Consider the following 15,504-nt stretch of genomic DNA (forward strand, 5'->3'; position numbering starts at 1 on the left):
ACAAAATAAAAGCATATTCATAAACCTATGAATACATTTACAAAATTCACGTTTATATGAGAGTTCCTATATTGTTGATTATTGTTTAATTTAATTCAATGTTGTCTTTTAATTATTTCTTTCTGCTAGGAGGCACTAAATAATACACACTGTCCCCTTTACGTTTGATAAAATAGGACAGAAAATAATGATATCAATAACCCTTTGTTTAACAAATGTGATTAACTACAAGTGAACTATGTAAAATGTGTGATAAATTGCAATTAGAAATGTTAACCACAAAATATGGGTTAAAAGTCCAGGTCTCACTGCATTCCCGTTTTTAGCTAGTGGATTTTCTGACCAGGTCTTCTGTGGTGATGGGCTGGCCCCCACGACTTGTAGCCACAACCATTTTGGCTAGCCGCTCGCGCATGTCCTGGAGGCTGCTGGTGAGGGCGAGCACTGCCATGATTTCGCTTGCTACAGTGATGTCAAATTGGGCCTGGAAAGAAACAAAGACAGAAATAAAAATGAATGCTGCATATTTTACAAAGATGCTTGTTTTATTTCACCGAGCCCAATAATATTTCAATGTAGCTCACCTTAGGTCATATATATTAAACCCCAATAGAAGGGGTGCAGAAATGTATCAATTGTCAATCAGTTATTAATCAAAAATTGTTTGCGCTTTAGAGGTCAATGTCTAAATTGTCTTCAGATTTCTAGCTTAATAACATGACATATTTTTATTATCTTTTTTTAAGAATTAATTTCTATATACAACCAATCTGTGCTGCAGTGCATGGAAATGAAAGATTTCTTCATCTCAGTACTAAAATAATTTTAGATTCTTAATTATTGTTCGATCACATGCGTGGTGCCATTTATGCTAACTGTTTACTGTTCGTCAAGTGAATTTACATGCCATGCTCCGCGGGCCACATCTGGCCCCCCAGAAGGTTTATTTTGGCTCTTGAGATGTTTTTGATACCCTATAGCGCCAAACACAAAAAAATTGTTGTGCTTTTTCCCCCACTGTACATTACTTTTGGAAGTTATTTTGGGTTAATATGTATTTGCACTCTATTGTATTGAATTTCAAACCACTTGGTTTTAAAAATATTTCAGTTGAAAATTGCTGATATTCTGTTTTTCACTTTTTTTTTTTAAAATAAAGTTAACCTACCTTAATGAGATCGAATAATACAAGCTTCTTTTATTTGATGTTCATGTTGTGAGGATTTTGGTATAGAGCAAATTTGTCTTTTGTGGCAGATAAAAGATTTCTGATGGTGCCATAAGAAAGATTACATTGGAGTATACAGGTATTTTGTAGGTTTATGGAAGGTTCAATTAGGTTGACTTGACTATGCGCTCAACTTTTGATCAGTCTGGCCCTCGGCTTGTTGCAAAAACTTGTATTGGCCTGTCCATTTGACATTGGCACCCTGCTTTAAAGGATCTCCTTTTGAAGGTGGTCGTTTCAGTCTAACCTCCAGCAATTTGGTCTTTTACTCTGGGAAATAATGAAGCCTTTTGCCCATTTTGTTACAAAATTTGGGTGAACCTGTAACTAATTTAGTCAGAACTTTTGTTTTACACATCTCTATATTGAACTAATGTTCTGTTTTAGAAGAAATTGATTGAAATGGAAAAAATTTAGTCAATTAGATTGATGAAAAAAAAATCAACAGCTTAATTGAATTTTAAAATCATGGTTTGTTGCAGCTTAATCCATTTTTTTTCCTGCCAGTGTTTTTGATTTACCTCTCTCGTGTAACCTTTTTCAGTGGGCGACTGTCCAATGGTGATTTTCCGGAGGAATCGATCATTTGTGTCCAGCACTAAAAGCATGGAAAAAAAACATCAGAGAGGGCATAAACACACAAAAAAAATAAAAAGATTTGAAAGTTTCAGGTATGTTTTCACCTCTCTGCCATGTCACTGAGCTTGGGTCGATGTCCAAACGGGCAAATCGGGTGATCTCCTCTTCAGTCAGGGTGGCAGGGTCGGTTTTGTCAATGCCTAGTTTCTAAGAAGAAAAAGCAAAATATATTAAAGTGAAGGAATGAAAGCAAGGAGCCAGCACGACTTATTTAGGCAAGTACATTTAGTCTGTTGATCTGGACTGGAGAGAATTTTCTCTGTCCTCCACTTAGGGGCACCAAGCGATTGTAAAGTGCCTTGAATGCGCACACAAAAGGACAGAAAAGATTAACATATGCTTAAAAAAAAGAATAAAGACAGAATCCACCTTGTCACTTTGTGTTGCTTCATGGAACATTCGGGCGTCGATGGCAGCAGCTACTAAATTATTGGCTGCAGTAATGGCGTGGATGTCCCCGGTGAGGTGGAGATTAAACTGAAAAACATTTGGATTCATAAATACAAATACAGTTGTAGTCAAAGGTTTACATTCACTTGTGAAGAACATAATGTCATGGCTCTCTTAAGTTTCCAGTTATTTGTATTTTTCTCTGATGAAGCGATTGGAACAGATAGTTTTGTCACAAAAAACATTCATGAGCGACACATGGGTTAACAGAAAACGTGATCAAATCTGCTGGGTCAAAAATATACATTCAGCAACACAACATAGAAAGTTGTGTCAGTGAGATGAGCTTCATAGCATGGCCTCTTAACTTATTTTGAGTGATTATGAGGCGGTGACTTCTCTGAGGCCATTTAAATAGGGCTTATTGGATGCAAACACCCACAAACGCTACAATGGGAAAGTCATAGGAGCTCAGAATGGATATGAAAAAGCGAACCATTGACTTGAACAAGTCAGCAAGGTCACTTGGAGCCATTTCAAAGCAGCTGCAGGTCCCAAGAGCAACAGTGCAAACAATTGTTTGTAAGTATAAAGCAGACATGGGACCAAGTCACACATGTGCAAGTCTCAAGTAAGTCTCAAGTCTTCACCTTCAAGTCCCAAGTAAGTCCCAAGTATTTTTTTCTTGGGCAAGTCAAGTCACAAGTCAAGTCCCGAGTCTTAGATTGCCAAGTCCAAGTCAAGTCACAAGTCATAAAAACAGCGACTCGAGTCGACTCGAGTCCAAGTCACTAAGTCTCAAGTCCCCATGTCTGGTATAAAGTGCCCAGCACTGTTTTGTCACTGCCAGGATCAGGAAGAAAACGCTAGCTATCAACTGCTGAGAGAAAATTGGTCAAGAAGGTGAAGATTCAACTAAAAAAAACACCAAAAACCAAATCTGCCAAGAATTAGAGGCTTTTGGAACAAAGGTGTCAGTGTCCACAGTCAAGTGTGTTTTGCATCTCCATGGACTGAGATGCTGCCGTGCAAGAAGGAAGCTCTTGCTCCAAAACGGCACCTTCAGGCTTGACTTCTGGAGGCAAGATCTGTGGTCAGACGAAACAAAAATCGAGCTCTTTGGCCACAATGCCCAGCAATATGTTTGGAGGAGAAAAGGTGAAGCCTTTAACCAAAGGTACACCATGCTTACCGTCAAGCACGGTGGTGGTAGTTATATGCTGTGGGGCTGCTTTTCTGCCAATGGAACTGGTGCTTTAGAGAGTAAATGGGATAATGAAGGAGGATTACCTTCAAATTCTTCAAGAAAACCTAATATCATTACCCCGAAGATTGGGTCTTGGGTGCAGTGGGTGTTCCAATAGGGAAATGACCCCCCAAAATGGTAATAGAATGGCTAAATGAGGCTATAATTAAGGTTTTAGAATCGCCTTTCTAAAGTCCTGACTTGAACCCCATTGAGAACTTGTGGACAATGCTAAAGAAACAAATCCATGTCAGAGAGCCATTAAATGTAACTGAATTTTACCCTTTCTTTCAAGAGGAGTGGTCAAAGATTCAACCAGAAGCATGTGGATGGCTACCAAAAGCCCTAATTGAAGTAAAAATGGCCAAGGGACATGTTACCAGCGCTGCCGTATGTATTTTTTTAACCAACCAGATTTAATCACTTTTTATGTAAACCCATAATAAAGTTATAAATGAACCAAACCTTATGTATGTTTTTGTTCCAATCACTATCAGAGAAAAATCTGAGTTTTTGAAATAACTGGAACCTCAAGAGAGCTATGACATTATGCTCTTCAAAAGTGTATGTAAACTTTTGAACACAGCTGTATATATCTGGACCTTACGGCACACCTAGAAACCCCAAATTGGTCAGAAAAATAAAATAAAATGCGCCTTATAACTCGGTGCTCCTTATATATTGAAGAATACAGTGGAAATGGGTTTAAAATGCATACAGCATTTACAAGTGTGCTTTACTACATGTTATGCGGTATACTACTGTATTTGTGTAATGATTAAACATGGCTAATCAAAATTGCAAAATATTGTATGCAACAGGATTCAAACCCGGGTCGTGATCGTGGGAGCGCCAACACTTCAACACTAGACCACCAGATGACATACGAAAAGGCATTCGAGCTTATCTCGTTATTACACTTTTTCTTACTCTTTGTGCCAGAAACGAATGTTAGAGAATGGAAAAAACAAAATCTTTCAACAAAATACTACACAAATTCCTTTTATGTACGTGTACATATTAAAGCGCAACGTCATTGACACACAGGTGAAGTGGAGAAACTCTTTACCCGATCAGAATGAAGAACAAAATGCAAACCAAATTTCCTGGCACCATGCGTCAAAATAGTGTAAAGGGATTTTCTTATGTTCACTTTTTCATGTCATCTGTATCACTGGTGGGGTAGTGGTTGAATGTCGGTGCGCTCACCAATGTGACCCTGGTTCGATTCCCGTTGCATACAATGTTTACCGAATTCGGTCAGCGACACTTATCGTTTGATCAATCATTTCAATAATATATACTGCGAGTGTATTAGAATCCCAACGGTTATACATTAACCACGGTAGCTCTTACCTGACCCTCAAATTGCATAAGCATAAGACTAATTTAGGGGTGAACCTGGTGCGCCTTATAGTGCGAAAAATACTATACATTTTCAAAGCCTCCTATAATGTTATATTGGCAGAATTCTGAGGTACCTCTTCCATTGGAATAACCTGAGAATAGCCTCCTCCAGCAGCCCCACCTGCAGACGAAAAGCAAAACTTTGAAATATAACAAGGGTGGCATCTTGACCTTTAAATTTAAGCTGCATCACAATGTACTCGAAATTCACCTTTAATGCCAAAAGTGGGTCCCTGCGAAGGCTGGCGGACATTGGCAAAAACGTTCAGCTTCATGTGGGCTCCCAAAGCTTGGACCAGGCCGATGGTGGTGGTGCTTTTGCCCTCCCCTAGTGGAGTCGGAGTGATACTACACATAGAAAAGTGTGTCGGCGATATTTGTAGACCAGTGACAACCAAAAAAATGCAGAAAAAGTATTGCATTTTAGGGATTTTTAAAATACTTTATCATACTTTGATAATTCTTGTGATCAAGGGCTTAACTACTTGTCTCTAGTAATATTATAAAATTTCTGGATTGCTTTTATTTATGTAACAATATTATTTAACTTATTTTATTTCGCTTGTAAAATAAAAAGGAAAAACATCTGAATGTAATGATTTTGACCAGTGCTGCACAATTAACCGAAATCTAATCGATATTGCTATGTGACGTAGTGCGATTGTGTTATCGCAGCTCGTTGCTGTCTAAGCCTAGTGTGGTCTGACAAAAACCCTTCCCAAAGCATCCCCATAAGAGGGCGCTGATTTCTCAATAAAGCACGTCAATTACCGTAACCCTCGTCTTTATTTTAGGGACTATTTTTTTATTATACAGCTCACATGGAAATGTGAATTAAAACAAAATGTCATTTTTTACTGTTGGGACCGATCTAGAAAAAGAACATCCATTTATCCATCAATTATCTGCACCGCTTATCCTCACTAGGGTGCTGGAGGTCATTTTGACAAAAGGACAACAGGAGGGTTAGGTACTCACATAAAAAACAAAACCAGCACAAAAAATGCACTTCTCTTTTAAAATCGAAGATAGCATCGAAATTGCAATACTTTTCTGAAAGATTGCAATTAGTATTTTTTTCCAAAATCGTGCAGCCCTACCATTGAGGATTATTTTTTCAATATCTATTTTGCTATATTTTCAACTTTTGTCACTAGTATATTAAGAAATAAGAATTAGGAAATATTTCCCTAATTTGCTTCGTTTTCTTATGTCCTTAGTAAACAAAACAAAAAACAATGCCTAAAACAGCATAGTTCCTTTAATGTATTTTTGGTGTGGAACAATTAAATAATATTAACAAAAATGACAACATAAAGCAGATTATTTTGCTTCTGAAGATAGAAAATTGGCAAAATAATGTGCTGCCTGCCCATTTATTTAAACAAAACAAGTAAAAATATACTTAAGCAAATCTTTTTAATACGTTTAGGTATTAATTTGGTTTCCTAAAACCAACAGAAAAACATACTAAAATTATCTTTGGCATGTATACTGTATTTTTTCATTTAAATGTTCTTGTTTTATCATAATACAAAATAAATCGCAACCCCCAGAAAAAAAAGCGCTGGGGAAAAAAAAAAAGTCAGAATAAGAGAAATACGTGTGGTGTATTCACTATATTACCAATAAACAAGTTGGCCAAGGGTAATCATCTAATTTCCCGTAAAGAATTGTGAACTAAAATGGTATACAATATTTAACATTTTTTTCTATATCCTGTGTGAGCACCCCAGCCCTACCCCCTCCAACACCAATCGCAGAACACTACAAGAAAACAGTTAAAAAAATAATGAATGTTGTGCCCAAAACAACTTTAAAAAAATACTTACGGTTATGGGCTACTTATTTGATGTAGAACAGAAGAAAAAGCAGGCGTCTATAAAATCAACACATCCGTTCAGGGAATAATTTTGAGCATACCCAGTGACCACCACATATTTGCCATCTGGTTGCGCCTGCAGCCGCTTGATGATGTCCAGTTGGACCTTGGCCTTGGTTTTTCCATACAGTTCCACTTCATCAGAGAGCAGACCAACCTCTTTTGCCAGGCGGTCGATGGGTTTTGGCACACAGGCGCGAGAAATCGCAATGTCGCTATAGGACAAAACCCCCATGAAATAAAGTGTTAAAACCACAGCAGATTACTTGTGCATGGATGATTTTTTTTCTCAAATGGAGTCACAAACCTTGGCACAGGCTTTTGGAGATTGAGTTTGGTGTAAGTAATAGTCCACTTCCCTGGTTGATGGCTCTCCAAGAAACGCTTTGCACTCTGCACTGTGTTCTAAACACACACACTACGTCAGGGCTCGGAAACATGTGGCTTGCGAGTCAGGTATGGCTCTTTTCATGAGTACCGTATTTTCCACACTATAAGGCGCACCGGGCTATACGGCGCACCCCCAAAAAATAGTTTTTGGTCCTATATTTTCCATACATAAGGCGCACCGGATTATAATGCGCTACAATGGGAACGTCAACAAAACCGTCAGATTGTTCAGTCAAACTTTTTACCCCCTTAACATTCCGAAAGCTTGCAAAGAAGCAAATACATGTCTCAGACATGTACGGAAACAGTGTCTGTACGATGTCACTCAAATATCATTCGGAAGGTTAAAGTCTTGGGATTCAAGAAATGCCAACCATTCCTTAGTTTCGATTTTCTTTTTCGCTCGCAACTTTACTGTGCATATGACAATAAACACTTGGAATTGAGTTTAATCTAAAAATAGACTCATCACAGAAACATCGAGATCAGTCTGAAACAAGATACTGGGAAAATATATAGCCGGGGTAGCTTCGTTGCGTTCAATAATAATGTGCTACCATGGTCCTCTTATATCCGTGAGTGTAGTAAATCCAGGAGAGTAAAATATTTACAAATACAGAATAGTAAAATATGTTTTCTCTATGCCGTAGAGCAACCCAACCTGTGATTCACATTCATCTTTTTTGGCCAATTGCAGGCTTTGTTTCGCCCCTTTAGCCTATGCGAGCCTGTAAATGATAAAAATGTTCCGCCCCCTTTACCTCCGAATAGCTTTAGCCAATAGTGACTGACTCAAATGTCGCAGTACAACCGAACGTGTGATTCACATTCATCTTTTTCGGCCAATTGCAGGCTTTGTTTCGCCCCTTTAACCTATGCGAGCCTGTAAATGATAAATAGGATCCGCCCTCTTTACCTCCGAATAACTTTAGCCAATAGTGATCGATTCAAATGATGATTGACACATTGGCTGGGAAATGAAACGCCGGCATATGTATGCCGGCATATGTATCCCAGCATACACCGCGGACCACATCGCCTACGAGGAAAAATCTAGTCGGCGGCTGCTTGCCTTTGTTGCGAGACCTTGCGACCTAATATTGATCCATATATAAGGCGCACTGTATTATAAGGCGCATGGTCAGCTTTTGGAAAAAATAAAGGCTTTTAGGTGCGCCTTATAGTGCGGAAAATACCGTACATTTTGCTCGGAGAAAAAACTACCACAGTCCTATAGAAAAAGGAAGCGACTCAGTAGACCTCTCAGTATATAAAGAGGCAAAGCTTCAACTACAGTTTACAGTCATGGTGTATCACCAAAAGACACAGTTTTGGCGGTAGGTTTCTATGGAATACTGTATTTGGAAGCTATTTAAACAATGCATGTTTACTGTTTACTGACAGAACAAAATGTAAAAAAACAAAAACTCCAGGCAAGCACCCAGAGCAATTTGATTGGATGAGCGGATCTCTGCACGCAAAGCGCACGTTCCTAAAATCCATCCGTATCCTCTTGGTTTGCAGTAGTTTGTGACATTTTTACAAAAGAACTGTTTCAAAACTATTATTTACGACAAAAATGAGCCTCACGATCTTAATGGTGGAGTGTTTGAGGTGTCCTTGAAAAGTTGAAAGTAGATTATTTTCTCCATTAAGTATGTGGGAAGGGGGGCTGATTGGGGCATGTATCTTACAACCGCGTGCTGCTGCAAAAAAACAAGAATTTTCCCAATGTATCTCCTGCATGAAGTGAGAGGCGTGTAAAATGGGCGGAGCGAGGGGGCTGGGAATCCCCTCCTCTGCATCAATCTCCCAGAAGGAGTCAAGATCGCACAGAGGGTGGAAAAGGGGTGCCCTCAGCCCCCCTAAGACTAGGGATGCTCTCAACCCAACCACCCTAAGACTAGGGATGCTGAATGTGCGTGGTTGTAGTACGATTAAGAATAAGAGAGATGAGATTGGAAGTTTATTTCTGAAAAGAAGGTTGGATGTCTTTGCATTGAATGAAACTAAGTTGAGAGGGAGATGATACAAGTGTTTTGGAGATGTAGTAAACAGGATGTCAGGTGTGAGTACAGGAAGACTTTGTTGGTGAGTGAGAGAGTCAAAGGGAGATTGCTTGAATGGAAGCAGGTGTCATCAAGATTGATGTAGGTTAAGGAAGTGAGGAAGCGAGATGTGGGTGTTTCAGGGTGTGTATGGTCCAGGTGCTGAGAGGTGTGAGGAAGAGAAGATTGATTTCTGGAGTGATTTGTCACAGTTTGGAGAATTGTCATGTGGTTGAGTTAGGAAATTCCAATGCCAAAATTGGTGATGTGAGGATGGAAGAGGTGATTAGAAGATTGGTGTCCCAGAAGTGAATATGAATGGAGAGAGACTGATTTAAATGTGTCTAGAGCAAGAGTTAATGGTTGGAAATAGCATGTTTAAAAAGTAAAATGTGTGTTTGATCAAGTGTGTAAGAGAATAAAGCTTAAAAGGATACCCAAATTCTAAAACAAACAAAATTTAAGAAAATAATTCATGTTTTTTTGCATAGTATTCATGTCATTGGTATTTTCCATAATTTTCCGGAGATAATGATTTTTGAGGACCGTCAGTGTCGTCTTTTACTCCCTGAGCTCTGACGCCATGTGAAGCACAACAGCATCCTAGGAAGCCAGTCACCCTACTAGTTTATGTTTACCATATTTTCCGCACTATAAGGCGCACCTAAAAGCCTTTATTTTTTTCAAAAGCTGACCATGCGCCTTATAATACAGTGCGCCTTATTTATGGATCAATTTTAAAATTGCAAAGTTTTCCAACTAACATGCAGCCGCCGACTAGATTTTCCCCCGAACACCAAGTAGTACGCGGTTGTATGCTGGGATTTAGTTACCGGCGTTTCATTGGCTAACCAATGTGTCAATCATCATTTGAATCGATCACTATTGGCTAAAGTTATTCGGAGGTCAAGGGGCGGATCCTTTTTATCATTTACAGGCTGGCATTGGCTTAAACGGCAAAACAAAGCCTGCAATTGGCCGAAAAAGATGAATGTGTATAGCACGTGGCTGACGGCATAGAGAAAGCATTTTTTTCTATTCTGTATTTGTAAATATTTTATTCTCCTGGATTTACTACCCTCACGGATATAAGAGGACATTGGCTGCACATTATTATGAACACAACGACTTCGGTGAGCTACTCCGGGTTTTATATTGTCCCTGTATCTTGTTTCAGACTGAACTCGATGTTTCTGTGATAAGCGGTGAAGATAATGGATGGAATGGAGTGTCTATTTTTAAATTAAACTCAATTCCTAGTGTTTATTGTCATATGCACAGTAAAGTTGCGAGCGAAAAAGAAAATAGATACTAAGGAATGGTTGGCATTTCTTGAATCCCAAAACTTTAACCTTCCGAATGATGGAACGATGCATTTGAGTGACATCGTACGGACACCGCATCCGCACGTGTTCTCGACACGTATTTGCAAGCTTTCGGAATGTTAAGGGGGTAATAAGTTGGACTGAACTATCTGACTGTTTTGTCCACGTTCCCATTGTAGCGCCTCATAATCCGGTGCGTCTTATGTATGTCAAAAATAGGACCAAAAACTATTTTTTCGGGGTGCGACCTATAACCCGGTGCGCCTTATAGTGAGGAAAATACGGTACTAGGAGAAAAGGTTTTGAGTGTTAAAGCCAAGTTTTGGTCGTTTTTGTAGAGAATGCCAAGGCGTTCTGTCGTAGGTGGGCACAGCAATGGTACAACCATTGCTGTGCCCACCTACGACAGAACGAGTGGCGAGAAGCCAAAACGGGGCAAACTGGCAATGAAAAATCACAAGCAGGCTAGCATGGCTGCTTACTGCAATTTTTCTCTCAAAGAAAGAAAAAAAAACATTTTGTTTTGATGGCTCAGATTCATATAGGTTCTCGGACCCTGCAGTAAGTCATTCAAAATGATTTTGATTTACCAGTTACTTACCGCCATCAGCATGGCCACAGTCATGGGACCTACACCTCCAGGCACTGGCGTGATGTAACTGGCTTGCTCCTTGGCACTGCTGTAGTGGACGTCACCCACCACACGCTTGCCACTGGGTTTGCTTTCGTCTGCAGCCCGAAAAGATGAAACGTAACTACAATGCATCCAGTTACACACAAATAAAAGAATAATAATAAAAGGTAGAAAGACCTGAAATTAGATTGATACCACAGTCAATAACGACTGCGCCTTTCTTGATCCATTCTCCTTTCACCATTTCCGCTTTCCCAATGCCAACAACGAGGATGTCTGCCTTGCCAACCTAGGAATTGTAATTTCAGCAATCGAAAGGAATTACTACATAAAGATAAAAATAATAATAATAATAATAAAAAGTAACATTTTCTTCAAGACAAGAACTAATAGATTGAATAACAGCTACTATTTAAAGCTAAACCCCCACACTGCAAAATAGGAAACAGCTTAACCATGTGCAATAATGAAATGGGAATATTTCATTCTTTATTTTATTTTTTTATTCTATATGATATTCCTAATACTACTACTCACTTATAATTTTAAATTGAGGTATTTTATCTTGTAAATTTTCTCGCACCAAGTAATTACATTGTGCATTTGACATGTTACAATGAAAATAAATTAGACTTGATTCTACAGTGGGACCTCGCTACTTCGCGCTTCGACGTTTGCGGATTCAGAGCTTTGCGGGCCTAGAAAATAAAATAATAATAATAATAATAATAAATATATATATATATATATATTTTTATATATATATATATATATATATATATATATATTATTTATTTTTTTAAGCATTTTTGAAGGGGCGTCGCCACTTCGTGGTTCCACGTTCGTGAGTTCAGAGCTTCGCAGGTCTAAAAAAATAATAATAATAAAATAAAATAATTTAAAAAAATAAAAATAAATTAAGCGTCGCTACTTCGCAGATTTTCCCTTTTCGCGGGTGGTTTTGGTCCCCATTAACCAGGTCTAAAAAGTGTGCCGCTACTTCGCGGATTTTCACTTATCGCAGGTGGTTTTGGTCCCCATTAACCGCGATAACCGAGGTCCCACTGTATTCTTTTCTCTTGGCAGAAGGGTTTGCCCATTTTAAGTATAATTTTTAACATGTTTGATATTTTATTTTATTTTTTACTACACGTATATATAATCGGTCTTCAATAGCATCATAGTTTGAAGAATCCAGAGGATTTTGTTTTCATAGATTTTTGGAGGGCAGTGTTTGTAGTTTCACATAATCCACAATTATTTTTATACGTTGTTTCCCCTAACACCTGAATTTTACCTTGAATTATTGGAGTGAGCCTGCTGTATTCTATTGAAAAAGAAAATCTAGCCAAAAAATGAAAAATGACAGTAAATTTAGAATATAAAAAAGTGATATTTTACATTATGAAATAAAAAATAAAATGGTGAAGTGGGGCTATAAAAATATATAAAAAGATATACAGTAATAAAATAATACATACAATTTACACAAAAGGGTCTGCTAACAGAAACAGAACATTGTAATGGGAAAGTTGTTTATTTTTCTCTTTTGACTAATTTCTAAGACAGAAACTAGAGAATTTTATCACTTCTTTAGATAGTTGTGCTCATACTTAAAACCCTAGTGTGTAATATTTGACCAATAGATGGCACTGTTGTCTAATGCGAACGAAAACCAGTGCCACAGAGCATTGCGTGGCAGCAAGATCCCAGACAAACATGGTGGCGAACTGTAGGTAGGGATTCCATTATGTAAAATACAAATTTCTCAACCTATGATTTTTTAAGAAATAAAAAGTAACATTAGTACGATAGTTTGGTAAGTTGTTTTTTCCTGAATACAAGTTTTTGTACCACTAGGAGGCACAAAATATTACACATTGTCCCTTTAAGAAAAGCAACAAGTAACCCTTGAATAGGGATCTGTGAAATATTTCAAACATTCATTTACTTTAAACATTTTTGTTCATTAGAGAAAAACGTTATCGGATAAAATAATTAAATTTCATGAATAATGGCATGTTCTAATTCAATCTATTACATGTAATGAAATGTAAAAACATTTTTTAATAGTATTTTTAATGGCATTGCTTGAAAAAAATGCCATCCCATTATTTAATAAGAGAAAAGCAACTATGAAACAAATATACATTTTAAAAGACAATGTTTGATACATATTTTTCACACCAATATCAGTACAAATACTTCACTAAAATAAACCCCTGGATACCATTAACGCTTGTATTTTTTATAATTAAATCTTTCACACGTACCCAAAATAGGTACAACCAAGAAAAAACTTGAAACATGATCTGGTTTCTGCAGAATACAGTCAGCAGTTATCGATTTATATTAATCCCTACATAGCAGGGCTCAAGGTGATACTCAACCCACTCCTGGTATTCAGATTACCTTAAACTGGACCTTTAGTAGCTCTTACCTCTTCAGCCAATTCCTTAGTTCTGGAATGACACGTAGTAACGGTAGCATGGTTCCACAAGAGTAGATCATGCATTGGTGCACCTACAATCTTGCTGCGACCGATCACCACTGCACGTTTCCCTGCCACTGACATGCCTACAGATGGAACATTGGCGTTTGGTAGCTGCTATTAGTACAGTAGCTACAAAGCAGCATTTTTCAATTCAATGGCAGTATTCCATCGTTTTTAAACGTTTTGCGGGTTAAGACACACATTATACATTAAAAAAATCTCGAGGTGCACCACCTTTGTAAAATCTTTTCTCATTTCATGTGTAGTTATAGAATGAAACCATTGTTACAAGGCCAATACAGATATAGATTATTAGTGAACAAGGAAATTCCTTAGCCAATATTCAGTTGCAGTAAAGCATAACATATACAGATATTTAAAAATACAGATATTAAAACTTAATATAATCTAAAACCCAGAAAGGCATGTGTTTGTGTAGCTTATTTGAAAGGCTTCTTTTTAAAAAGTTAAACCTCAAATAAAAAAAAAATCAGTCCAGTGAGCTTTTTTTTTTTTTCACAATTTCGGACTTAGTTTTTGGTTTTTCGACGCATGGCAAGTCAAAGTCAGAATGTGACCGTACTTGTCTACTCTGAGAAAGAAATTCTAATGCATAACGTCATCTGCCCCCAATTTTTTTATTTATTTATCATGGCGGAGAAGTGTGCATAAGAACTTTGGCACTAGAGAGGCAGTGTCCTCAATAGAAATGGCGGCTGGGGCTCAGGAGGTAATAGAGGGAAGTTGGGATATTTATTTTTTATTTTGCTGTCATTTTAAGTTAAATTTATTTTAACAAGATTGTTCAACTATATTTGTTTTTTATCTATTAAGAAAAAAATATATTCAAATTGAGCAACACCCTGCGACTGGCTGGCAACCAGTTTAGGGTGTCCCCTGCCCACTGCCCGAGGATAGCTGGGACGGGCTCCAGCACCCCCGCGACACTACTGAGGATAAGCAGTACAGATAATGGATGGATGGAAATTGGGCCAGCTGAATTAAACACTTTTCCCCCTGTTTGAAAAAAAAAAAAAAAAAGGGGGGGGGGGGTTGTCGTCTCCTGACCAAATCATCAAACCAGTCTTACCACTTCATCAGATTATGCAAAACTAGCAATCTGCAACTAACTATATGGGAGAATGTTACTTACTATATTAATTATTGGAAGACTACAGTTAGTCAACAACAAAACTCTTTTGTGAAAAATGTATTGTCATCAATTACATTAAAATGGACAGTTTCCAGTGGCACAAAAGACAAGGTCTCACGACACACAGGTTAAGAAAAATTGGTATACAGTGGGACCCTGCTACTTCGCGGTTCAATGTTCGTGGTCTGCAATGGTTAAAAAAAACAAAAACAATTTTTTTTTTTTGAAGGGGCGTCGCCACTTCTCAGATTTTCACTTTATGCGGGTTTTTTCGGCCGAACGTCAGCGGACGCGGGATAAGGTGGCCGGCTGGATGGGACGGGACGGGACGGGGGGGGGGTGTCACTCCCGGCGCGGTACAGAGCGAGTTCGGCGGACGCGGCGTCACACGGCGCGACGCGAGAAAAGGCGGCGGGCGTGATCGGGCTACCCCTGTAACTGGGGGCAGCCCCGCTCATCCGACAACCCCAGTAGCGCGGCGCGACGACAGGCGACGGACGTCCGCGGGACCCCCCTAACTGTGTCGGTATCGTGCCTATCGCGCCTAAAAGTACCCGCGCAGCGGGTAAGGGGCTCGCTCGCGGGAGCGACCGAACGGCACCCGCGGTGCAGCGCAAGTACAAACCCTGTCATGAATTTGTCTCCGATCGTCCCGGGCGGACGTAAAA

General features: G+C 38.7%; 1 protein-coding gene across 1 annotated transcript in view; it reads right to left on the minus strand.

The window, feature by feature from the left end:
- mthfd1b (methylenetetrahydrofolate dehydrogenase (NADP+ dependent) 1b) overlaps window positions 1-15,504 on the minus strand; it is a 33,146-nt gene that overhangs the window by 14,261 nt on the left and 3,381 nt on the right. Inside the window, exons 7-18 of the mRNA XM_088354141.1 lie at window positions 13,630-13,766; window positions 11,367-11,478; window positions 11,157-11,284; window positions 7,100-7,197; window positions 6,834-7,007; window positions 5,122-5,258; window positions 4,985-5,031; window positions 2,237-2,344; window positions 2,091-2,165; window positions 1,912-2,014; window positions 1,750-1,826; window positions 344-484 (exon numbers count right to left, since the gene is read on the minus strand). Coding sequence (XP_088210267.1) covers window positions 344-484; window positions 1,750-1,826; window positions 1,912-2,014; window positions 2,091-2,165; window positions 2,237-2,344; window positions 4,985-5,031; window positions 5,122-5,258; window positions 6,834-7,007; window positions 7,100-7,197; window positions 11,157-11,284; window positions 11,367-11,478; window positions 13,630-13,766 — 1,337 coding nt within the window. The remainder of the gene's footprint in view (window positions 1-343; window positions 485-1,749; window positions 1,827-1,911; window positions 2,015-2,090; window positions 2,166-2,236; window positions 2,345-4,984; window positions 5,032-5,121; window positions 5,259-6,833; window positions 7,008-7,099; window positions 7,198-11,156; window positions 11,285-11,366; window positions 11,479-13,629; window positions 13,767-15,504) is intronic.

Source organism: Urocampus carinirostris, chromosome 15 (assembly GCF_059441175.1).
Source record: "Urocampus carinirostris isolate Australia breed hairy pipefish chromosome 15, RoL_Ucar_1.0, whole genome shotgun sequence".
Classification (NCBI taxonomy): domain Eukaryota; kingdom Metazoa; phylum Chordata; class Actinopteri; order Syngnathiformes; family Syngnathidae; genus Urocampus; species Urocampus carinirostris.